The 24,660-nt window shown below is 40.7% G+C and overlaps 1 protein-coding gene across 9 annotated transcripts in view; it reads left to right on the plus strand.

Annotated features, from left to right (window-relative positions):
• The window catches only part of LOC140713820 (adenylate cyclase type 2-like), a 500,552-nt gene that overhangs the window by 216,830 nt on the left and 259,062 nt on the right, over nt 1-24,660 (plus strand). For all 9 annotated transcript variants that reach the window (XM_073024378.1, XM_073024374.1, XM_073024382.1 and 6 more), the window contains one exon: nt 1,951-2,148. In XM_073024378.1, coding sequence (XP_072880479.1) covers nt 1,951-2,148 — 198 coding nt within the window. The remainder of the gene's footprint in view (nt 1-1,950; nt 2,149-24,660) is intronic.

The following is a 24,660-nucleotide window of genomic DNA, read 5'->3' on the forward strand; positions in this document are numbered from 1 at the left end:
AACCTTGAATACTCCCTCACTTTTTTATATACACTATTTCTGATTTTTGGCATGATTTTTAATCTATTCAATATACATATACTGTACATTATTATTTATTTATCTATCTATCTATTTGCTTATTTATTTATTTACTTTCTTCCATATTATGTATTGCATCGAACTGCTGCTGCTAAGTTAACAAATTTCACAACACTTGCCAGTGATAATTGACCTGATTCTGAATCATACACTGAAATACACCATTTGTACAAATCAAATCAGAGAGGGTTTTGCTGGGCAGCCAGCAAGTCTTGCCATGCTTCCAGCACCAACATAGAAAGCCCACAGTTCACTAACCCTAACTGTACATCCTTGGAGTGCGAGAGGGAATGGAGCACCTGGATGAAACCCACACAGGGAGTCACGGGAAGAATGTAAAACAGATCTTTTCAGGGAACAGCAGGAATTCAATTCTCATCTCACAACTGGCACTTGAAAGAGTGCAGAGAAAATTTACAAGGATGTTGCCAGAACTTGAGGACCTGAGTTATCGGGAAAGTTTGAACACGTTAGGACTTTATTCCCTGGAGAATGAGGGTAGTCTGTATAGAGGTGTACAAAGTTATGAGGAGCATAGATAAGGTGAATGCAGGCCGGCTTTCTTTTCTCAGGTTGGGTGAGACTAGAACTAGAGGCCATAGATTTAGGGTGAAAGGCGAAATATGCAAGGGGAAAATGAAAGAATACTTCTTCACTCAGAGGGTGGAGCAAGTGTGGGATCCGCTGCCAGAAGTGGTGATATGAGTTCAACTGTAACTTTTAATAGAAGCTTGGACAGGTACATGAATGAGAAGGCTATGGAGGGCTGTGGTCCGTGTGCGGGTAGATGGTGCCAGAAAATCAGGTTGGTATGGAATGGATATTTCTCTGCTGCATTTTCTGTGACTCCGTAACTTCTACACTGCCTGAGACTCAATCTGTTGTAGTCTTACTGTCTTTCTTGATGGATAGAAGATCAACCGACGTTCCATAGACAAAGACAAAAATGATACATTGATTGAACATCAACATAAGTGCATAAGGAAAAAAAAATTATGAGCTTTTGACAACCAGAGCATGCAAAATTGCAGAATTCCAATTATTCCATAAGGGGAAGATCTTTTTAATAAATATTTCTGCTGAAAACAAAAGGCTTGTAAAAAGAAAAGATAGGAGTTTTTTTTTGCCTTCCAACCTGCCTTTATCAAGTTAGGACCACCTGAGAGGAGTATAAGTTCAAAGTAAATTTACTATCAAGGTCACCATCTACTATCCTGAGATTTATTTTAAAGCACCCTAAATAAATAGGTTATGATCAAATCATTTTTTTAATGATTGAAATTATATGACCCAGTCAAAAATGCAAGTAACCTCAGTTAACAAATTGTACGTACATTGTGCAATTGGGAATATTTTAGCCATTTAATAGTGAGGATGTTGAGTAGAGATACTTTGGCAAAAAAGTAAGAACTCCCATTAGACAGAGCATAATTTATATCCATTTAATTAGTTGTTCTCAATTGTTGCATTATGAATGTGGTTTTTAATTGCGTTTTAAGTAAGTCAATAATGCTTGTTCCACAGCATAGCAATAAATGTGACATAAACAAATACAGAAACTGCTCTAAGTACCCAGTAGGCAAGCCACATTTGTGAAACATGAAAAGTTTTAAATTGAGAGTTTTTTCTAATGTATTAACTTGTATCACATATACCATGATTAAATAGAATTAGTTGAATTTATGAACTTAATTGTGTCATTTTAGCACACATTTTGAACCAGTGGATGATAGAAATGTTTGAAGCTGATTGAAGAAAATGCTTTGTCTTTGCGAGTTTCGGTTGTAATTGATATTGCTAAATGCATAAATCATCCCAGACATACAAGTGAGAGTGTTTTTAACCAACTTTTCATTTCTTTCATCCCAGGATATCGAAGACCACGTGGCTTTCCTAATAACCGTTCCAACCGCTTTGGCTATATTCTTCACAATTTTTGTTCTGGTCTGCATGGAGGCAGTATTCCGAAAGCTACTGCACGTGTTTTCACTTGTAGTCTGGGCGTGCCTGGTTGCTATGGGTTACCTCTTCATGTGTTTTGGTGGTATCATTTCTCCGTGGGATCAGGTAAGAGTTCTGAGATGCAATGGAATATGATTTTGTCAGTCAGCAATCACATTTTTACATAGACTATATTACACTAGGGCTTCTTTTCTTTGAAACATGATTGGTAGGGGTATATTGTAACCACCTAGTAAGTGCAAATTGGAAGAAAATTAATACTGACCAGCATGATTGCAACATTGAATCGCACATTCTGGTTCCTCATTAAGTAGGAAACAAGTAGGGACATTTGATACACTCTTAGATAGGCAGATGGGAGATAGAAAAATGGAAGACTATGTAGGAGAGAAGGATTAAATGACTTCAGAGTAGCTAGAAGAGTTGGCACAACACCGTGGGCTGAAGGGCCTGTACTGTGCTGTCGTGTTCTATGTTCTATGACTCACAAAAAAATAAAATGTCATGATATTTGGCATTGGCATTGGTTTCTTTTTGTCACGTCTACCAAAATACAATGAAAATCTTGTCGTGCATACTGTTTGTACAAATCAAATCATTGTACAGTGCATTGAGCTACAATAAAACAAAACAATAGTAATGCAGAATAAGGTGTAAAAGACACCAAAAAAGGGCAGTACAGGTAATTGTTAAAGTGCAAGATCATAACAAGGTAGACTGTAAGGCTGAGTCCATCTTATCGCACAAGAGGTCTGTTCAAGAGTCTGATAACAGTGGGATAGAAACTGTCTTTGAGCCTGGTGGTATGTGCTCTCAGGCTGTAGTATCTTCTGACTGATGGGCGAGAGGAGAAGAGAGAACATCCGAGATGTGTCAGGTCTTTGATTGTGCTGACTGCTTTACTGAGGAAATGAGAAGTATAGGCAGAGTCCACAGAGGGGTAGCCGGTTTCTCTAATGTGCTGAGTTGTGTCCGCTACTCTCCGCAGTTTCTTGCAGTCACAAGCAGAGCAGTTGCTGTACGAGACCTTTATGCATCCAGGCAGAATACTTTCTATGGCGGATCAATTAAAAGAGTAAGCGGGGATGTGCTGAATTTCTTTAGCCTGCCTGAGAAAATAGAAGTATTGGTGAGCTTTCTCGGCCATGACATCAATATAGTTGGACCAGAATATATTCACACCTAGGAACATGAATCACTCAACACTCTCAACCTCCCTACACCATTGATGTAGACAGGAGCATGTGCACAGCCACCATTTCTGAAGTTAATGATGTGCTCTTTTGCTTTGTTGACATTGAGGGAAAGGTTGTTGTCATGACATCAGGTCACTAAGCTCTCTATCTCCTTCCTGTGCTCTGATTCATTGCTATTTGAGTTGAGCTTGTGAATGTGTTGCTTTGTGATTGTTTGCATAGAAATTGCTCAATGTCTCCAAAAACCTGGTTAGTTACACAGCTGATGATGGCCAATAAACATTCTGCCGGCGTACTAGCTGCTAGAAGATTCGTTAGTGCATGAGGCCAAAGATATTTTGCACAACTGAACAAGTCTTGTACGCTCAAGAGCCTTCCATAACATGGTGTGCAGAGGAAATCTGGGAAGCTGATCAGATGGTTTGGTCTCGGGCACTGGGTGGGTTGAGAAAGAAATTTAAGCTCAGCTTGTTGTGGGAGGTTGATCGTCTCATGGGAGGAAGGTAGGATCAATGACCTGGAAGCTAGTTATGAAACACAAGAAATTCTGCAGATGCAGGAAATCCTGAGCAAAATACTGGAGGAACTCAACAGATCAGACAGCATCTTTGGAGGCAAATAATTCAAGATTCTGCCCCCTTCCTTTCCAGTCACGATGAACAATCTTGGCCCGATATATTGACTACTTATTCTCCCCCGTATATGACATCAAAAAGCCCAAGTCTAGGAATTACTGTTGTTTAAATAGCTGAAAGACAAAAAAATACTCTGCCACCACCGAAATCTTGCCACAAGGACAGCAAGCTATTTACTGTTTACCTGGGCTGCACACTACATGCATTTTGAATGATAGGTTATTAACTTACTTGTGGTAATATTTTGTTTTGTGTGATGCGTGTGATACATGTGTTGTGGGTGCTCCATGGTCTGGAAGAAGTTGATTCATTTGGTTGGGTTTATACTGTATGTACACTCAGACGACAATAATTTTGAATGTTGTTTATCTATTTACTTATTTTATTTATCGAGAAACATTATGGAATCAGCTCTTCCAGCCCTTTGAGCCAAACTGCCTGATTTAATCAAGGGACAATTGACAATGACCAATTGACCTACCGATCGAACTTGAACTTGAACACTGGCAGTTTCTTTGGGCACCACACTGGCGTTAGCCATTATGACTTTGCTCAGTCTAATTCCATCTTTGCAGACTTTCACCATTCATTTCCATTTCAGCAGAACTGACAGAAAACTCCATTTCAGAGAATTTGCATAATAGACAGGGAACAAACTGCACTTTAAAAAGAATTAAAATTCAAGTGCTTTACTAGTGAACTCATAGTTTCAATTGAAAGCTGTTGTTGAATTATTTCCTTTAAGAGATGTAGACTCAAGATAGATACTAAAACCGCCTTAATGAATGAGCACTTTCCATCCTCCAATCATTTCATTTTAATGATAGGAAATGTGCATCTACATTAAGTTTAATTTCTCATGTGCAATCACTGCAGGTCAAAGTTAAGCATTAGAACTGGAGACTTTAACCCACACTACGGTGACGATGGTAATATTATACGAACCACCAAATATATAATTCATCTTATTAAATGTGCTTTTGTGTTTTTGAGTGAGACAGGGGTTACCGTATATTTTATTAGCAGTTTGAGGAGATGTGATATGTCACCTAAAACACTCAAAGATTTCTACAGATGTACCATGGATAGCATTCCGACTGGCTGTATCATTGTCTGGTATGAGGGGGTGGTAGTTACTGCACAGGATTGATGTAAGCTGCAGAGTTGTAAATTTAGTCAACTCCATCATGGGTACTAACCGTAGTATCCAAGACATCTTCAAGGAACGGTGCCTCAAAAAGACAGCGTCTATCTTTCAGGACCCCCACCACCCAGGACATGCCCTCCTCTCATTGTTACCATTAGGAAGGAGGTACTGCAGCTTGAAGGCACACACTCAGTGATACAGCAACAGTTTCTTCCCCTCTCACATCTGATTTCTAAATGGACATTGAATCCATGAACTCTACCTCACTACTATTTTTTAAATTTCTGTTTTTGCTCTACTTATTTAATTTAACTATCGTGTACATATATAGACACACAGTAATTCACCATTTTTTTCTATATTTATCATGTATTTCATTGTACTGCTGCCGCTAAGTTAGCAAATCTCTCAACATTTGTGGGTGATATTAAACCTGATTCAGATTCTGATTCTGAGAAAGAAAGCAGTGGGGTGGCTACAGGGTGGAACTCAACTGTTAAGTATGTAGATATATATTCATCTTGGAGAGACTCGAGTTATATTAATCTAAACAGTTTTCTTAGATCACTACATTGTGTTATTTCTACCTGTCACTACAAAGGGAGACAAGGACACAGTCAAAGCCAACAGGACAGTCAGTGAGGATGACATTGTGCTGCGCTTTGGATGAAATATAAAACTGAAGGTTCATTTGCTTATTTCAGATCATCCTTGCTTCAGGACATTTTAAAAACAAAACAAGACTTAAGTAAATTTGAAAGGCTTTTCATGAGCTTTGAGACACTGGAGTATTCTGAAGCTCTATGAAGCACAATGTCACTGCTGGACTTCCTAATTTTACATTGGCAAGTCCTGCATGCCCAATTATTTTAAAGCAAATTCCACAGAGCAAGTGCTGCATGTCAAGTAAAGGCATCCTATAATTGTGATTTTTTAGTGTGAATATTATTGCTATAACTGTGGGCATGGCAGTCATAGACAGGAGCAGAATTAGGACATTCATCCCAATGAATCCACTTCATCATTCCATCATAGCTGATTTTTCTCCTTCTTAACCCCATTCTCCTGCCTTCTCCCCATAACCTATGTGCCTATCAAACTCCATTTTAAATATACCCATGACTTATCCTTCACAGCTGTCTGTGTCAATGAATTGCTCAGATTCACCACCTTTTGATTCAAGAAATTCCTCCTCATTCTGTTGTATTCTGAGGCTGTGCCCTCTGGTCTTAGACTCCCCCACTACAGGAAATATCCTCCCCACATCTACTCCATCTAGGCCTTTCTGTCACAAACAGGGGCAGGATTGGACCCAAATGCAGGACACAGACACTGAAGTACTAGGGGTAGGACAGGATGGGGATGCCATGGCATGTGAGGGGTAAGGCAGGCAGGGGGATCCCAGAGTTCAGACGAGGCAGGAGGATTCCTCATGGCAGGCCACATGGATCCCGGGCAGGGCCGCCTCCCAGGTGGAAACAGAGGCCTGGGCAGGTGCAGGGCACAACCCATGGGAAACAAGGGGAGGACAGGGTAGGAGCCCATGGATCCCGGGCAGGGCCACCTCCCAGGTGGAAACACAGAGGCCTGGGCCAGTCACGGACACCTGGGCAGGTGCGGGGCACAACCTTTAGGGTGAAATAGGTGGAAAGGGCAGAAACCCCCACCGGCCAGTAGCAATCCAGCTGGACCTGCCCAACAGAGGTAACGGATAGGACATTGGAAAAAAAGTTGAATTTCCCCATAGGGATGAATAAAGTATCTATCTATCTATCTATCTCTATCTAACCCCCGCCGGGCAGCGGCAGTCCAGCCAGACCTCCCCGACAGTGGCAACAGATAGGAGAAGGCAGATGGGTGGAAAGGGCAGAACCCCCCACCAGGCAGCAGCAGTCCAGCCAGACCTGCCCGACAGAGGCAAGGGATCAGCAGGAAGCTGGGTCCAGGATGAACAGCAGGACTACCATGATACACAGGTAATTTGGGAAAGGCAACCAACAGCGTGGCAGCACAAGCAAGGAGAATAAGGCCCAACAGCAGGACCAGCACACAGGAGAGAAGCAGGGGAACAAAACCAACTGGATAGAGCATATACAGAATAGGCCAGCAACCAGGGCAGAACAGGATTCCAAGCAGGGCAGCAACCAGGGCAGAACAGGATTCAGAGCCAGCCGTCCAGGTACAGAGCATGTTAAACCAGCTTCAGAGCAGGACAACCCCACAACTAGGCTCAGTCCCCGAGCCCCTTATAAACACCTGCCCCCTAGTAGGCGATAGGTGTACCTCCTTAAGCCAAGATGATCCAATGGCTCCGTGTGACAGGAGGGCTGGCTGCAAGGCCCGGAGTCCGGAGTCTGCGGACCGGAGCAAGACCCGAAAGGCGGGCTCCAGACCGGACCCTACCACTTTCAATATTTGATCGGTTTTCCCTCCTCGTTTTTCTAAAATCCTGCTAGTACAGGTCTAGAACCATCAAATGCTCCTCATATTTCAACCTTTCATTCCTGGGATTATTCTTGTGAACCTGCTCTGGACCCTCTCCAAAGCCAGCACCGCTCTCTTAGGTAATGGCTCAACACTTCTTACAATACTCCAAGTGTGGTCTGAGCAATGTTTTATAAAGCCTCAGCATCACATTCTTGCTTCTATATTCTAGTCCTCTTGAAATAAATGCTAAGGTTGTATTTGCTGGGTTGTTTTCCAGGTGCTTTCTAGATGGTTAAAAAAAACTTTGAAGTATAAACCAGGCAAGGATTTAGAGATTTCACCTCAAGCCTAACCAAGAAGATAAATATCTATTCAATTTTCACCCAGGGGAAGCAGAAATGCAGCCGTTCAAAGAAAGCCAGCGAGGATTTAGAAAGGGTTGTTCATGGTTGACAAACTTCACTGAATCGAAAAAATAACTCATTGACTTTGTTCTTTCCGTATGGATTTCCAAGCAATGAATAGCTGTCATTCTGTTGTTATCATTGGAATAACTTTTCACATAACAGTCGATATTTTCCCTAATAAAATGGGCTTACTTCATGTCAGGGTAACAGAGTATATTGAGTCATATTACCCGGAGGTTACTTGTCTTCCCCTTGATATGAAATGTGCAAACAGCAATAGAGGAGCTCCAGAGACATGTCAACAGCAACAAACAAACCAATTCTAGTCCCAGGAGAAGTTCTGATCAGTGTGACATTCTGTACCAACTCCATGTCACTGTGCTATTCATCTGCTATGTTTTCTAGATAAAACAGGGAATGTTCAATTGCAAAGGCAAAGAAATTGGGGACATTGTCTGAAGGTTAACATTCCATGAAGGTTATTTAACTTCTCCATTGGTCAGCTTTCTCATTTTAGGCATATCCCTCGGTGTTTCATCTGTTTATTTTTTTATATATTTGTCTGTTTGTTTATTTATTAAGATACAGTGCGGCACTTCAAGCCACGCTGCCCAGCAACCCCCTGATTTAATCTTAGAGTAATCACAGGACAATATACAAAGACCAGCTAGCCTCCCAACGGGTCGGTCTTTGGACTGCAGGAGGAAACCCATGAGGTCACAGGGAGAACGTACAAACTCCTTACAGACTGAGGTGGCAATTGAACCCGGGTCGCCTGTACTGTAAAGCGTTGTGCTAACCACTACGCTACCTGTTTGTGAGGAGAACTTTACAGAGTGGATTGGGTTGCATGTGCTAGATTCAGATTTGTTTATATTTGTACCCACCAGGGATGCAATGAATTTCCTTGCCTGTGTGTGAAGCCCACAGAGCATATAGAGTACCTGGTAATACTAAAAACAACACCAACACAGAAACAACAGAGTGGTGAATGATACGATGGTGCAAAAATAAAAAAGGAATCCTGAAGTGACAATAATGATGTAATAAACAAGGGTTTGAGAATGTGGCACCACCAGCAAGGGAATGTGAAAGAAGTGATTGGTGTCTGGCAGCAGTGAGGAAGACTTGAGTCTGGTTTTCCAGAGTTTCAAGCTCCTGGACATTCTCCAAGAAGGTAGTAGAGAGAAAAGTGAATTGCCAGGGTTGGCAGCCATCCTTGACAATACTGTTGCTATGTACGATTGGAGCAAGAACAACAGTGAATTTGTACAATGGAATGCTTTTACTGAGTCAGGCTAGTCAAGGTAGATGCTGGTCCAACTCGTAGCTCTCATGTGGTTAAGTTACACAGCACGTACATTAATAAGATGACTCTAAAAGCTTTCCACTGCAACACTCTGCTGTCGCATACATAACAGCTGTCAGTCCACCATGAGGATGGACTGGATGGAAGGATATGGTGAGCCTAGACAATACTGTGTGCTCTGATGGTCCAGGGCGAAGCAACTTCCATACATGACTGAAATGCAATCCATCAGGATTCTTTCTATAGCACATTTGCTGAAGTCCTTATGGACAAGCCACATCTTCTCTGACCCCTAAGAATGTACGTGCGCTGATGTGCCTTCTTGATCTTTGCACCGGTATGGAGGGACCAGGAGAGGTTGCTTGTTGGCTGGATGCCCAGGAACTAGAAGCTGGAGACCATTAATGCAGAAGCTCTGTTGGTAGGACACGGATGTGTTTACGTGCCCCAGGTCAACAACCAGCTCTTTCATTTAGCTGACCTTAAAGGCTAGGTTATTGTTCTGACACCAGGACGCAGGGTTTGTATTCTGTCTCAATATTCTTGTTGACCTGGCAGGAAGCAACATGAGAGAGGGAAAACATAAAAGCTGCAAGGCAAGCAAAGGGGCCCCTCGCCTTTTAACTCTACTTCTCATCTTTTTCTTTCTCCAGTCTTGCTGAAGCATCTCAGTCCAAAACGCCAACTGTGCTCTTTTCCATAGATGCTGCCAGGCCTGCTGAGTTTCTCCAGCAGTTTGTGTGTGTTGCAATGCAAGCATAAGGTAGCTTTAACCTGTAAACTTGCTGAGGAGGCCAGAGCATTGGTAGCGTAGCAATATGCATAATGCTTTGCAGTGCCAGTGACCTGGGTTCAATTCCCGCCGCAGTCTATGAAGAGTTTATACATTCTCCCACAACTGTTCTGTTTTCCTCCAATTGCTCTGGTTTCCTCCCACATTAATTAGTCACATGGGTGTAATTGGGTAGCACAGGTTCATTGGCTGGAAGGGTCTGTTACCGTGCTGTATCTCTAAATAATAAAAAGATTGCTCTGGAAACCACTATGATTCAGCAAAGATATAAAAGCTTCATGTTTAAAGCATCAAAACAGCAACGTAGTCATTAAAAAGCTAAGAGTTGCTTTTGAAAGTGGAATAGCAGCTGGAATTTGAAATTAAATATAAAAGAATTGAAGATGGAACAAAAGAAGGCTGTGTAGGAGGGAAGGAATAGATTGATCTTGGAGTAGATTAGAATGTTGGCTCAACATTGTGGGCCAAAAGGCGTGTACTGTGCTGTAATGTTCTATGTACTAAAACGGGACATTTGAGCCCTGCGTGGTGAAGGAATCTGTTTCAACAAGAAAACAAAATTTACTTTCTCTGAGCTAACACATTTCATTCCCCTTCATTTCACAGATTGGGTTAGACAGCTGCTAATTGGGAGAAAGACAGCCTTTTATTTTTTATTATTAAAATGTTTAATCTTCTCACAGTCTTTTTTCATTTGTAATCTGCATTATTAGATCACTTACTCCAGTAGAGTCATAGAATCATTGAACAATATAGCACAGGTACAGGCCCTTCAGCCCAATGATTCCATGCTGGTCGTGGTGTCCTCCCAGCAAACCGGCACCTGAAATGGATTATGAAACCTGCACCCTCAGATTAAAAGTCTGATGCTGTACTGACTGGGTTAATCGAGGTTAATTAGGACGGGAATTCCCAACATGGGGTCCGCGGTCACCTCGGTTAATGGTAGGGTCTCATGGCATAACAAACCCCTGCTTTAGAACAGAGGTTGGAGGAATCTACAAAACTGATATTCTGTATGCAACTTCACATAAAATACAAATCGTCCATCATCCAATGGTTTGGAAATCCTGAAAGTCTAGTGTTTGGCTTATTCATTGGTAGGTAAAATGAACTGGGTGTCCGGTGTGTATGTGGAGTGTGCATCCAGCGTTAAGGGATCCAGAGTGTGGCCAGAGCCAGGTTCTGTGAAGAGGCCTGAACCCTGACTGGTTCAGGCCTCAAACATAGAGTTGGAGTGGGGCATGTTTCCTCTGGAACAGCAGCTGGGACTGCTCTGGTATTCTCTTCAGCCTTTCAGACTCAGTGATACACTGGAAATTTTATCATATTACCATGTAGCCTGTCAAAAAAAGTGAAATGAAAGCGTGTGCTGGGTACTAATAGTAGTATTATTCAATAGACTAGAAAATCTCCACGTCTGGCTCTACACAAGTCCCAAAGGCGGCAGATTATCAGAGCTTTAAGGTTGTTTGTATCATGAACTCATACAAAGTATTATATTAACTGAAGTGGCACAAACGAACCTGAGGAGCAAAGACAAGGCAGACATTTCTGAAGCTGTTTCAACTATCAAGCATCTAATTTTATCTCGGAGATAGAGCCTATTTTTATTACCTCAGAAAAATATAGCAATAATGCTTCATTTCCTGCTAGCAATGTAGCATTTCCATGTAGTAGTCACATGTGAAATATGGCTGGGTAATTGTAACAATGCTATTAATAGAGGTGAGGGAAAGGTTTAATTTGCCAGCTAATGGAGGAGGCTGGAATATAATTGGGGTGTATTACATTTCTGCTATGGGATGAGCCAGAGAGTACAGGATTAAAGAATATGAAACAAACAACTGTATCCAATCCGGGAAAGATTGGGATCGATACAGGAGAGCGCTCTGTTTATTTTATCCAACAGCAGTTGTCTAAGAGGGCAGAGAGTTCACTCGAAACAGCAAAGCATTTATAAATTGACCTAAATAAAAATGTAATAATATAAATTATTGTCACGAGAAGATACTTGATAAAATGTTTTCTACACAGCTGGAATTTAATTCTTGACTTAGTACATGTTGAAATATATTTGGCTCAGAGTCGAGGTACCATTTGATTACAAAGTACTATTTGTATACACAAACAGAATGATTACTCCCAAGAGGTTACAGTGATAAGTAATTCTCGTGTGGAATAATGTTTTGAAGAAATGCCTTCGCCCAACCATAATCCGGTTAATAATCTAATAATTGGAATGTTTAATGAAATGATTTGAATTTTGCCCCCTGAATGCAATGCTATTAGTTCTATAATGTTAGCAAATATCTTCGGTTGGAAATACTTTCTCTAGAAATTTCACAGCAGTCAGTATCTATTGGGATATGTATGTATGTGTGTACGTTTCTCAATCTTTTTTGATGAAAATATTTTTCGGCACAGCTGAGAGTGGGAAGGAGGTGATTTGAGACTGAGTTTTTAACAGGATCTTGAGATACTGCAAATTTAAACTTTTACAGTTTCCTGTGATTTGTTTAACAGCGAAGACCAGTGCTACATGACTTCCCCAAGACTGAAGTTTGTTTACTATTATTCTTCAATACGCCAGAGCAAAATTGTTGTTACTCAGGATGCGATGCACCATAAAAAAAACACAATAAACATAAAGAACTCAGTAAAAAAGCCAATAAGTGTAAATATAAAAGCAATCCTATAAAACACAATGCATAAGTAACTGTTATATCCAGTGCCTTGAAGAAGTATTTAGACCCCAACATTTTCTTCACATATGTGAGTATTACAAACAGGGATTTTGATCAGTTTAACTAAGAAATGTTACTTGTGAATCACATGCTCCTTTTTTTCACAGTAGAGCCCCAAAACGGGGAAAATTGTAAAGCATGAAGACTAAAAAATTCAAATACAGAAATGTCATCAGTCCAAAAGTATTCAACCCCCATGCCCGGTACTGTACTTAGTTGAACCGCCTCTTTCAACTATTACAGCCTTTTTTGGATATTAGCTTTGCACAATGGACTGGAGCAAGATTTCCCCATTCCTCCTTGCAAAATTGCACAAGCTACGCAAGATCAGATGGGGAATAGGTGGTGGACAGTTGTCTTGATGTCTTGCCAGAGATGTTTGATCGGGTTAAGGTCAAACTCTGACTGGGCCATTAAATGACATCAATTTTCTTCATTTGAGGCCACTCTGTGGTTGCTGTGGCAGTTTGCTCTGGGTCGTTGTCCTACTGAAAGACAGGATTTATCCCCAGTTTTTATCCAGGATCTAAGTTTATTTGGCAGCATTCATTTTCACATCAATTGTGACCAGATTTCCAGTCCCTTCGGCTGAAAGGCATCCCTATAGCATGATGCTGCCTGCACCATACTTTACAGTAGGGATGGTGTTGCCTGGCTAATGTGCTGTATTAGATTTACGCCACATGTACCACTCAGTGTTGAGGCAAAAAAAAAGTTCCACTTCAGTTTCATCCGACACAAGACCTTCTTCCACATCTTACAGTATGTTCTAAGTGATGCTTTTCAAAGTTCTTACAGGCAAGATATGCTTTTTTTAAAAAACCAGGGCTTCTTCCTTGCGACTCTTCCATAAATAGCCTTTTTGTGCAAGGCCTTGAGATTGTGGAGCCATGAACTTAATCTCCAGTTGCAGCCACTGGCTTTAGCAGTTCACTCAGAGTGACTGTTGGCATCATAGTAGCCTCTCTTACAAGTGCCATTCTTCTCTGGCAACTGGGTTTAGAGGGGTGGCCTGACCTAGGCAGCGTGACTGTGGTTTCTTATTTTTCCCACTTTTTCCACAATGGACTGCACTGAGCTCTGAGGTATGTTCAGTGCCTGTGAGATGGTCCTGCATCCTTCTCCGGGTTTGAGCTCCTCTATTACCATTTCCTCAAATTGTCTTGAATGCTCTTTTGTCTTCGTTTTGGTTTGGTCTGTTGAAAATCTACCCTACTGTTGGACTTTACAGAGAGAGGAGGTATTTATTTTTCTGAAGTAATTACAAAGGGGAGGAATACTTTTACAGCCTCACTATTTTGGTTTTTTAGTTAATTTTTGACAGGGTTTAGAATTTTTCTGTTGATTTGACATGATGCACAGTGCTTTGTATATTAGCTCAAAAAGCCTGCTTCAATATTTTTTACATTTAGGAAATGAGACAGTAAAATGTGAAAATAGTTGTGGGTGCTGATTACTTTTTCAAGGCACTGAATATAGACTGATGCTATGTACATCAAGTGGCATTAAGTGATGTGTATGTAGTGGTGGTGGGGGATGGTGGGGGTGGGTTAATGGATGGAAGTGCTGATCAGCCTGACGGCTTGAGGGCAATAACTGCTTTTGAGCCAGGAAGTTTTTATTGCTGCTTTTGCATGTTTTAAAGAGAAATAATCAGATATATATTTTTATATTGCATAAATTGCAATAAGTTTAATGTAAATTTAAATACTATTTAATAGTTAAAAGATTAAGGCTTGGTGAAGAGCTCCACTGATAACATACAACTTTTGCATCAGTGAAGAGTAGATAATTATTTTACACAGTAATTGATTGCAAGGAGGAGCCACACTTAAGGAACTCTCTTATTAAAATGAGTCAGCATCACCTTTTCCATTACTTTCCCTACACCCTTTGAAAATTTAGCAGAGGAGAATCATTAATTATGTAAAGATTTGCATTTTCCCTTCCTGTCCTATTTTAAGTCACATCGCCATATCCTTGCTGCTTACCACCAATTATTAATAATGGATTGAACTTGTGAAATGAAATGTGTGATGAAAAAAATCATTAGAAAGCCAAAAAGTAGAAACCAGACTTCCAGTCTTTTATAGTTAGCAAATCTTACCTAACAGAAATGAGGGAGGGAAAGGATGGTAGGGTACAGGAACCATGGTGTACAAAGGTTATAATAAATTTAGTCAAGAAGAAAAGAAAAGCTTACAAAAGGTTCAAAAAACTAGGTAATGATAGAGATCTAGAAGATTATAAGGCTAGCAGGAAGGAGTTTAAGAATGAAATTAGGAGAGCCAGAAAGCCTTGATGGGCAGAATTAAGGAAAACCCCAAGGCATTCTACAAGCATGTGAAGATCAAGAGGATAAGACGTGAGAGAATAGGACCAATCAAGCATGATAGTGGAAAAGTGTGTATGGAACCAGAGGAGATAGCAGAAATACTCAATGAACACTTTGCTTCAGTATTCACTACTGAAAAGGATCTTGGTGATTGTAGGGATGACTTACAGCATATTGAAAAGCTTGAGCATATAGGCATTAAGAAAGAGGATGTGCTGGAGCTTTTGAAAAGTGTCAAGTTGGATAAGTCACCAGGACTGTACGGGATATACCCCAGGCTACTGTGAGAAGCGAGGGAGGAGATTGCTGAGCCTCTGGCGATGATCTTTGCATCATCAATGGAGACAGGAGAGGTTCTGGAGGATTGGAGGGTTGCAGATGTTGTTCCAATATTCAAGAAAGGGAGTAGAGATAGCCCAGGAAATTATAGACCAGTGAGTCTTACTTCAGTGGTAAGTAAGATGATGGAAAAGATCCTGAGAGGCAGGATTTATGAAAATTTGGAGAGGCATAATATGATTAGGAATAGTCAGCATGGCTTTGTCAAAGGCAGGTTGTGCCTTATGAGCCTGATTGAATTTTTTGAGGATGTGACTAAGCACATTGATGAAGGAAGAGCAGTAGATGTAGTGTATATGGATTTCAGCAAGGCATTTGAAAAGGTACCCCATACAAGGCATATTGAGAAAGTAAGGAGGCATGGGATCTAAGAGGACCTTGCTTTGTGGATCCAGAATTGGCTTGCCCACAGAAGGCAAAGAGTGGTTGTAGACGGGCCATATTCTGTATGGATGTCGGTGACCAGTGGTGTGCTTCAGGGATCCGTACTGGGACCCCTTCTCTTTGTGATTTTTATAAATAACTTGGATGAGGAAGTGGAGGGAAGGGTTAGTAAATTTGCTGATGACACAAAGGTTGGAGGTGTTGTGGATAGTGTGGAGGGCTGTCAGAGGTTAGAGCGGGACATTGATAGGATGCAAAACTGGGCTGAGAAGTGGCAGATGGAGTTCAACCCAGTTAAGTGTGAAGTGGTTCATTTTGATAGATCAAATATGATGGCAGAGTATAATATTAATGGTAAGGTTCTTGGTAGTGTGGAGGATCAGAGAGATCTTGGGGTCTGAGTCCATGGGACATTCAAAGCTACTGCACAGGTTGACTCTGTGGTTAAGAAGGCATATGGTTCATTGGCCTTCATCAACCATGGGACTGAGTTTAAGAGCCAAGATGTAATGTTACAGCTATATAGGACCCTGGTCAGGCCCCACTTGGAGTTCTGTGCTCAGTTCTGGTCACCTCACTACATGAAGGATGTGGAAACTATAGAAAAGATGCAGAGGAGATTTACAAGGATGTTGCCTGGATTGGGGAGCATGCCTTTTGAGAATAGTTGAGTGAACTCAGCCTTTTCTTCTTGGAGCAACAGAGGATGAGAGGTGACCTGATAGAGGTGTATAAGATGATGAGAGGCATTGATCGTATGGATAGTCAGAGGCTTTTTCCCAGCCTGAAATGGCTAACACAAGAGGGCAGAGTTTCAAGGTGCTTGGAAGTAGGTACAGAGGAAATATCAGAGGTAAGTAGATACAGAGGAGATATCAGAGAGTTGTGAGTGCGTGGAATGGGCTGCTGGTGATGGTGGTGGAGGCGGATACAATAGGGTCTTTTAAGAGACTTTTGGATAGGTACATGGAGCTTAGAAAAATAGAGGGCTATGGGTAACCCTAGGTAATTTCTAAGTAAGTAAATGTTTGGCACATCATTATGGGCTGAAGGGCCTGCATTGTGCTGTAAATTTTCTGTTTCTATATAAAATAAATTGGAAAACATTATAATGACAGAAATTCTTTGAACAATTCCATCCCTTCCACAATATTGTATGGCTTAAGTGTTCAATCTTTTTCCCCTGATATAATCTTGCATGTTGCAGGTTAAATTTGCACTGCACAATTCACCTTGACTAAACTACTCTAAATTCAATGGGACTAGAAACTTAAATACTGTTGATATGAGATAAGATAAGATAAGAATCTGAGTGTCCTAAAACGAATGAGTTATTTACTGACACCCTTAAGCCTTTCTACCATCTTTATGGTACCAATCGGGGCATGGACATGACTTTTCCAATTTCAGTTATTTTTTCCCCCGCCCTTCCCTCTTCTTCAATTCCCCACTCTGTTCTTTTACCTCTTGTGCTCCTTTGCCTTTCACCTCCCACTGGTGCCCCTTCTCCTTCCCTTTCCCTCACGATCCACTCTGCTCTCCTATCAGATTCCTTCTTCTTCTCTAGCTCTTTGCCTTTTCCATGTATTATCTCCCAGTTTTTTACTTCATCTCTTCTCCCCCACCCAACTAGCTTCACCTGTCACCTTCTAGCATGTTCTCCTTCCAGTCCCCCCCCCCCCCCACCACATTCACATCCTGGCATCTTCTCCATTCCTTTTCCGTCCCGATGAAGAGTCTCAGCCTGTTGAGTCAACTGTTTATTTGCATAGATATTGCCTGAACTGGTAAGTTCCTCCAGTATTTTGTGTGTAATGCTCTCCACTTGCCTGGATTAATGCAGCTCCAATAATTCGTAGAAAGAAAGTCACCATACAGAGAACAAACCCCCCATTTGACTAGCAGCCCGTCCAGTACCCGAAACATTCATTCCCTCTACCGTCTGCACATGATGGCCAGGGTGTGTTCTACCTGCTGCAAATTTTCCGCCCAGGCTACTCTGCCAACATCTTCCAAACCCACAGTCTCTCCTTGCAGAAAGGACAAGGACATCAGGTGCATAGGAATTCCACAATTTGGAAGACACATGTACTCACACAATTTTATAGTTGAATTTGTTTAAACATTTTAAATTTTTAATATTTAATATTTTTTTCAATTATTTTAATGATTTCTTTTAAAACAGATTTCAAATGTTGCTGAATATCAGGGAGTGGGCCTATCTGTCAGCATACTGATGGAACTTTGGAAAACTTCATATCAGGTCTTGCTGGCCTGGCACCAATACCACCAATCCACGTCCATTGACCCTCTACCAATCCAAATGCAGAGGGCCTCTCCCAAAGCACCACAGGTTCTGGTGGCATAGACTGAATGTTAGCAGTTGAGAACATCAACTTTACTTGAAGCAACAATTCCTTTACCTCATTTCTGAAGTCCTAGTGTCCCCACTGAAACAGATGGAGTCTAATTTGCTGCACCACTTCTTCATTGACAAACAAACTGAGAAGCAATTTTCTTGGATATCTTTGGTTTATTGCTGGTTAAATAACCACCAAGATCAAAACCACCTTGCTTCACTTATCATCTTCTAGTTGTCCTACTTCCCCTTCCCCACCTTTTTATCCTGGTGTCTTCCCCCTTCCGTTCCAATCCTGAAGAAGAGTCTTGGCCTAAACGTCGACTGTTTGTTCATTTCCAGGGATGCTGCCTGTCCTGAGTTGTTCCAGCATTTTGTGAAAATTACTTTTGTTCCTGGATAATATATCTACACTCATAGAGAAGAGTTTGACAAAGAAAGACAACCATTTTGGGTGCATTTCAAGAATTGTTAAAGTGGAATAGAGATGATAGCAGTAAAAGCAACTAGTTGGAACTAGGGATATTTTTGCCTGTATGTTCACCAATTGGATATTGTCCATGAAATCAAATCTTACTTCTTCCTACCATCCCCTAGCTGTTCAATTACCTTCAGTGGCCAGTCTTGTATGCTTTATGGGGTATTTTGTTTCAGTAAATTCCCCTCTTTTATCTGTGTATTTATCTCAAAGTGCATCATTTTTATGTTGTCCTTTGTTCTGATACCCTGAAGCTACATCACTTAAAATTCCCAGTCTGAGTCGCTGCTGTCTGGCTTCCACCTTGCTCATCAGATCAGAAGCAAGCAAGTCACAACGACAATTTTCATCTTCCGTTTCAGTGATCCTGGTCCATTATTCCTTTTCAGCCAGCATAATTTCTTCCTGGCTTTTGATGTAGTCAGCCTCCCCTCCAAGACAAATTCTGTAGCACTGTGTGATGCCACTCCTGCTGATCCAATGCATCTGGTGTTCACTGACTTTGAAATCTTTTGCAATAAACAATTAAATAAACGTACACATGTATACCGCCAAACAAAACCAAAACATGTATACCGCCAAACCTTCAGACCAAAGGTGCACAACACAGTATATATAATTCATAAACGTATAAAAAATGTTGCCACAAATAAATTAAGAAAGAATAAAGCGCATTATCGATATAAGTTAAAAGGTAAACTGCATGATGCTACTGGCGCTTCATACAACTTGAGACCTGAATGGTGGCAGAAAGTTTAGTAGTCTTACAGCCTGGGGAAAGAAGCTTTTTCCCGTCCTAACAGATCTTGTCCTAATGCTACATTTCCTCCTACCTGATGGTAGAGGGTCAAAGAGATTGGTGGATGGATGGGAGGAATCATTGACAATGCTAAGGGTCTGGCGTACGCCGTGCTCCTGATAAATGCCTCTATTGGGCGGAAGAGAGACCCCTGTGATCCTCTCAGTGGCCCTCACTATCCTTTGTAGGGACTTGCGATCATATGCCTTCTGATGCATTGTACGTTTATACAAATTATAATTAATTGAAGTACCTTTTACTGCTTAAGAATGAAAGTCCATTCATTGCTTAATTACAGGAGGTTTCTGTCTATCATAAATTTACATAGATGAGGTTGTGCACGTGAGATTTGTTTCAACATCCCAGTTGACTAGGGGAAATTCATGATGCATTTTTTTGCAGAAGATATTTGCCTCATACATTTAGTTAGAATATGCTTGAAAACACAGATTGTTGCTTAATTAGTCATTGATCATAAAATATTCATGGACATGAATAATAAGTTTTATAGGAGGACTAGGAACCAATTGACATTTGGTTTTAGGGAATAAATAAGACTTGCAAATTTATCTGCAGAAGTTGGTAGTTTTATTTTCATATTCTCTTGGCTAATATGAGAATGTTTTCAATAGTCTCTGTACATTTTACTAAAATACCACGAATTGCCAGTGCAAATCTAGTTTTAGAATGAAGCCCAGAAGTTTTGCGATGGACTTTTCTGGTATGGTAGATGGAAACCATCTATACATGTTTGATTTGGAAGTTCAATATTTACAATTTTGCCATTATTGATGGGAGCTCAGGTTAAGAATTACTAAAAGTCAGTAGTTTATTCAAATTGAATTATCCTTGTTTAATAAAGATTGAATTAACATCACAATGCAGCAATGTCAATGAGGTCTCTGTACCTACTTGATCCTCATTAAAACGAATGTGGTCAGCTAAGCATTGTGCATAAAAAGCTTAACGACCAATTCCCATTGATCCACAACCATTCTACATCTCCCCTTCTCCAGATTATTGCCTCCTGCAGACAAACTGTGACTCGATTTTACACCTTTTCTTACTTACCAATTATACCAATAGATCAGTTCTCTCCTCCAGTGCGTTTAAAAGTAACACGTGCAATATATGCTGGAATTTCTCGGCACTTTTTCGGCCCTACAAGTCAGTCAAAATATTAAATTAACATTTGCATGTTGATATGGAAGAAACTGTATATAAATTGTTTTAATAATTTTCATCAAAATATCTTGTATTCTGAAGAGCTAAGGATATCTCCACTATATTAATTGCAACCATCTCAGAACTCCACTCCAATATACAGGAATATACATCCGATGGTCACTTTATTAGGAAGCTCCTGTACCTAATAAAGTGGCCACTGAGTGTATGTTCATGGTCTTCTGCTGCTAGCCCATCCACTTGGAGGTTTGATGCTTTGTGTGTTCAGAGATGCTCTTGTGCACACACCAATGTTGTAACACGTGGTCATTTGAGTTACTGTCGCCTTCCTGACAGCTTGAAACAATCTGGTCATTCTCCTTTGACCTCCCTCACTAACAAGATATTTTCCCCACAGAACTGCCGCTCACTGGATGTTTTTTTTTTGCTTTTCATGCCATTCTGAATAAACGCTAGAGACTGATGTATATGAAAATCCCAGGAGATCGGCAGTCAAGTCGTACCACAGTCAAAGTCACTTAGATCACATTTCTTCCCCATTCTGATGCTTTGTTTGAACAACAACTGAAGCTCTTGACCATGTCTGCATGCTTTAATGCATTAAGTTGCTGCCACATGACTGGCTGATTAGAGATTTGCATTAACAATTGGGTGTACAGGTGTACCTCATAAAGTGGCTACTGAGTGTCGAACAACAAGAGCATGGTTATAGGGAGAAGATAGGAGAATGAGGTTGAGAGGGAAAGTAAACCAGCCACGATCAAATGCTAGGGCAGATTCAATGGGCTGAATGGCCTAATTCTGTTCCTATATCTTATGGTCTTATTTTATTGAATGTAAGTGTTTACAGTCGGCCCTCCTTATCTGCAGGTTCCGCATGCACGGATTCCACCAACTGTGGATTGGGAAAACCCGGAAGTTCTCTCTCCAGCACTCATTGTTTGAGCATTGTTCGCCTCGTGTCTTGTTCGGTCGCTACCTTGTTTCTGTGAAAAAATGGCTCCTAAAAAGCAATTAAGTGGTCAAAGCAATTCCTCAAAGGTTAAGTGCTATCTCTCACCGAGAAAGTAGAAATTTTAGATCTTTTGAAAAGTGGCTTGTTGCTTGCCGAAGTGGTCCTCAGCCCTCAACCTCCATAGATCCTGACTTTAGTATTATTGAGCCTCCTCCAAAGTGTCCTTATTCCCTAAACAATACAGTATAACAACTATTTACATAGCATTTACATTGTATTAGGTATTATAAATAATCTAGAGATGATTTAAAGTATACGGGAGGATGTGCGTAGATTATATGCAAATACTACGCCATTTTATATAAGGGACTTGAGCATCCGCATTTTTTGGTATCCGCGGGGGGTCCCAGAACTATCCCCCGCAGATGAGGAGGGCCAACTATACTTTGTCAGTCCAGCATCTCTTCCTATTCCTTTATACTGAGACAATCTCAGGGACTTTCTACATGAAACACTGTTCCAATGCCGTAGAAGAGAGCTCTACATAATACAGAACTTAAAGTGGTTGAAGTAAATCAGCACTGATTGTTAATGGCCAATATTGCGTAGGGCATTCATGTTAAAGTAGGTAGAGCCCATTTGGCATTCATCTTTTCTCAGTTAAAGGAAGATATCCACTGCAATGACTATGAATAGATTATAGATAGTGCAATTGATTCTCGCTGCAGGAGACATCAGTTGTTGAGGATCTGGCATTGTGTACTCTGCTGTGATGCTTTCTGAGCCTGCTTCCCTGCTGCGTATCATTGTTTAAGTTGGATGTTCGTGGAAGTCTACAACATCAGAAAGCGTGGTTGATAGACAATAGATACTGTAATCCATAATGCAGTTTGTGTGGTAAAATCAAACATCACATTTGCTAAAAATACACTAACATGATCAGAGCTGAAGATGGTGTTATCCAGACTCCAGAGAATGTGTTCTATATTTAAGATTCCAAAGGATTTAAGAGCTTTTATGCTGTTTTCAAAATAATTACATGTCAAAGTTGACGATAAAGCTTGAAAAGCTTACTCTGTTGTAGAAGCATAGTGTCATCATTATGCATGTTAACTTGTTCCATTTATAAACAGAGTGCTGGTGTTCATTAGAGCTGATTCCATTTCACATTTGATTGTGCATAAGTGGGGTTTTGATACAGTTATGACAAAAATACATCTTGCAAATTTGCAAATGATTTTCCTTGTTTAATTACTCATCCAATATGGGGAGTTTTCATCTGCTACCAATGGCCATTTCTATTGAGGTCCCTTCCAGGATCATAAACTATAGTCTGCCTAACTTAAAACCGAATGTTAATTGCTCTCAAGATGTAGACAAGTCTAAACCTGTGGCTAAACATTAATATTAGGCGATTCATGAAAACAACTGGAAAGATCATTTCTCCCATAGCCAATGTGTCCAGTGCCATGTGCAATATACCACTTATTCTTTTTAACATTATGCATATTAAATCAATCAAGTATTGAGGTGTCTTTACCTAATCGACCCCAAATAAATATTCCTCTCTCTCTCTGCGGTTGTTATAATAATAAAGAAATTGCCCACAGTGGATGACATTTTGTAGTGAATACTGATTGTCCAGGAAAGTAGACAATCGAATTTTGTGATCAGGTTGTTGGGATATACACTCAAAACATAGAGACTCAAGAAGCTGCAGATGCTGGAATCTGGAGCAAAACATAATCTGCTAGAAGAACTCAACAGTTTGAACAGCATCTGTGGAGGAAAAGGGATGGTTGTTGTTTGTCGTGGAGACCAGGTATCAGGACTAAGAGGGAAGATAATGAGTATATAGGGGTGTGAGGGAGGACTGAACTAGAGGATAGTAGATGATAGGTGGAACTAGCTGAGAAAAGGATAGGTCTATACATTGAATGGTCAGAGCCTGGGGAATGTTTTGGAACAGAAGGGGCCTGAGAGTATAAATATGTAATTCATTGAAAGCAACATCACAGGTAAATAGGGTGGTGAAGAAGTCAATTAGCATGTTGGCCTTCATCAGTCAGGACACTGAGCATAGGAGCTGGGTTGTCATACTGCAGCTGTATACTACATTGACAAGATTCCACTTGGACTATTGTGTACAGATGGGAAAGACATCATTAAACTGGAAAATTGCAGAAAAGATTTACAGGGACATTGCCAGAAGTCAAAGGCCTGAGAGGATGGCTAGGCTAGAATATTCTTTGTTGGAATGTTGAGGGGCAACCTTATAGAGGTGTATAAATCATGAAAGGTGTAGATAGAATGGATGCACACAGTCTGTCTTGTAGAGAAGGGGAACTAAAAACTAGGTGGCATGAATTAAAGATGAAAATTTGAAATGTACTTTAGGGGCAACTTCTTTATAGAGAGAGTGGTGCATATATGGATTGAGTCGTCAGAAGAAGTGTTTGAGACAATACAGTAACACCACTTAAAAGACATTGGAGCTTAGAGGACTATGGGTTATATATTTGATTATTCAACATATGAACATGATGGATTAGGGAATTTCAACAATTTAGGAACAGGAATTCTACTACATCTCCAGTTTTTATTCCAAATCTATGCCACTGATTCTGGTTTCCCCTGGAGGAAAACTTCTAGTTTGCCCAGCCATCTCTGAATCTCAAGTTTCAATATGAAAACTTCTCTTTCTTCTAAAATCTGATGATTGGTCCAATATGTCGAAGATTGCCGCAGAAGCCAACGCCTCACCCCAAAAGACAGCCTTGCAAGCCTTCTCTCAACTTTCTCAAATGCAACTCTATCTCTCCTTAAATGAGGAGTCCAAAACTGTACACAATCCCTCCAGCTGTACCATATCGAAAATGCTGGGGAAACTCAGCAAGTCAGCAGCATCTATGGAAAGGAGTAAGTTGTCAATGTTTCAGGTTGGGATGCTTCATTGAGACTTCCGGAATGTTGACTGTTTATTCCTTTCTGACCTGCTGAGTTCCTCTAGAATTTGGCGTGTGTTTCTCTGTATTTCCAGCTTTGCTGAATCACTTGTGCTTATGATTAGCTCCTCCAACTGTAGACAGACTAACATCCTCTACATCACCAGCAAAGATTTC

This window comes from Hemitrygon akajei, chromosome 20, assembly GCF_048418815.1.
Source record: "Hemitrygon akajei chromosome 20, sHemAka1.3, whole genome shotgun sequence".
NCBI classification, from domain to species: domain Eukaryota; kingdom Metazoa; phylum Chordata; class Chondrichthyes; order Myliobatiformes; family Dasyatidae; genus Hemitrygon; species Hemitrygon akajei.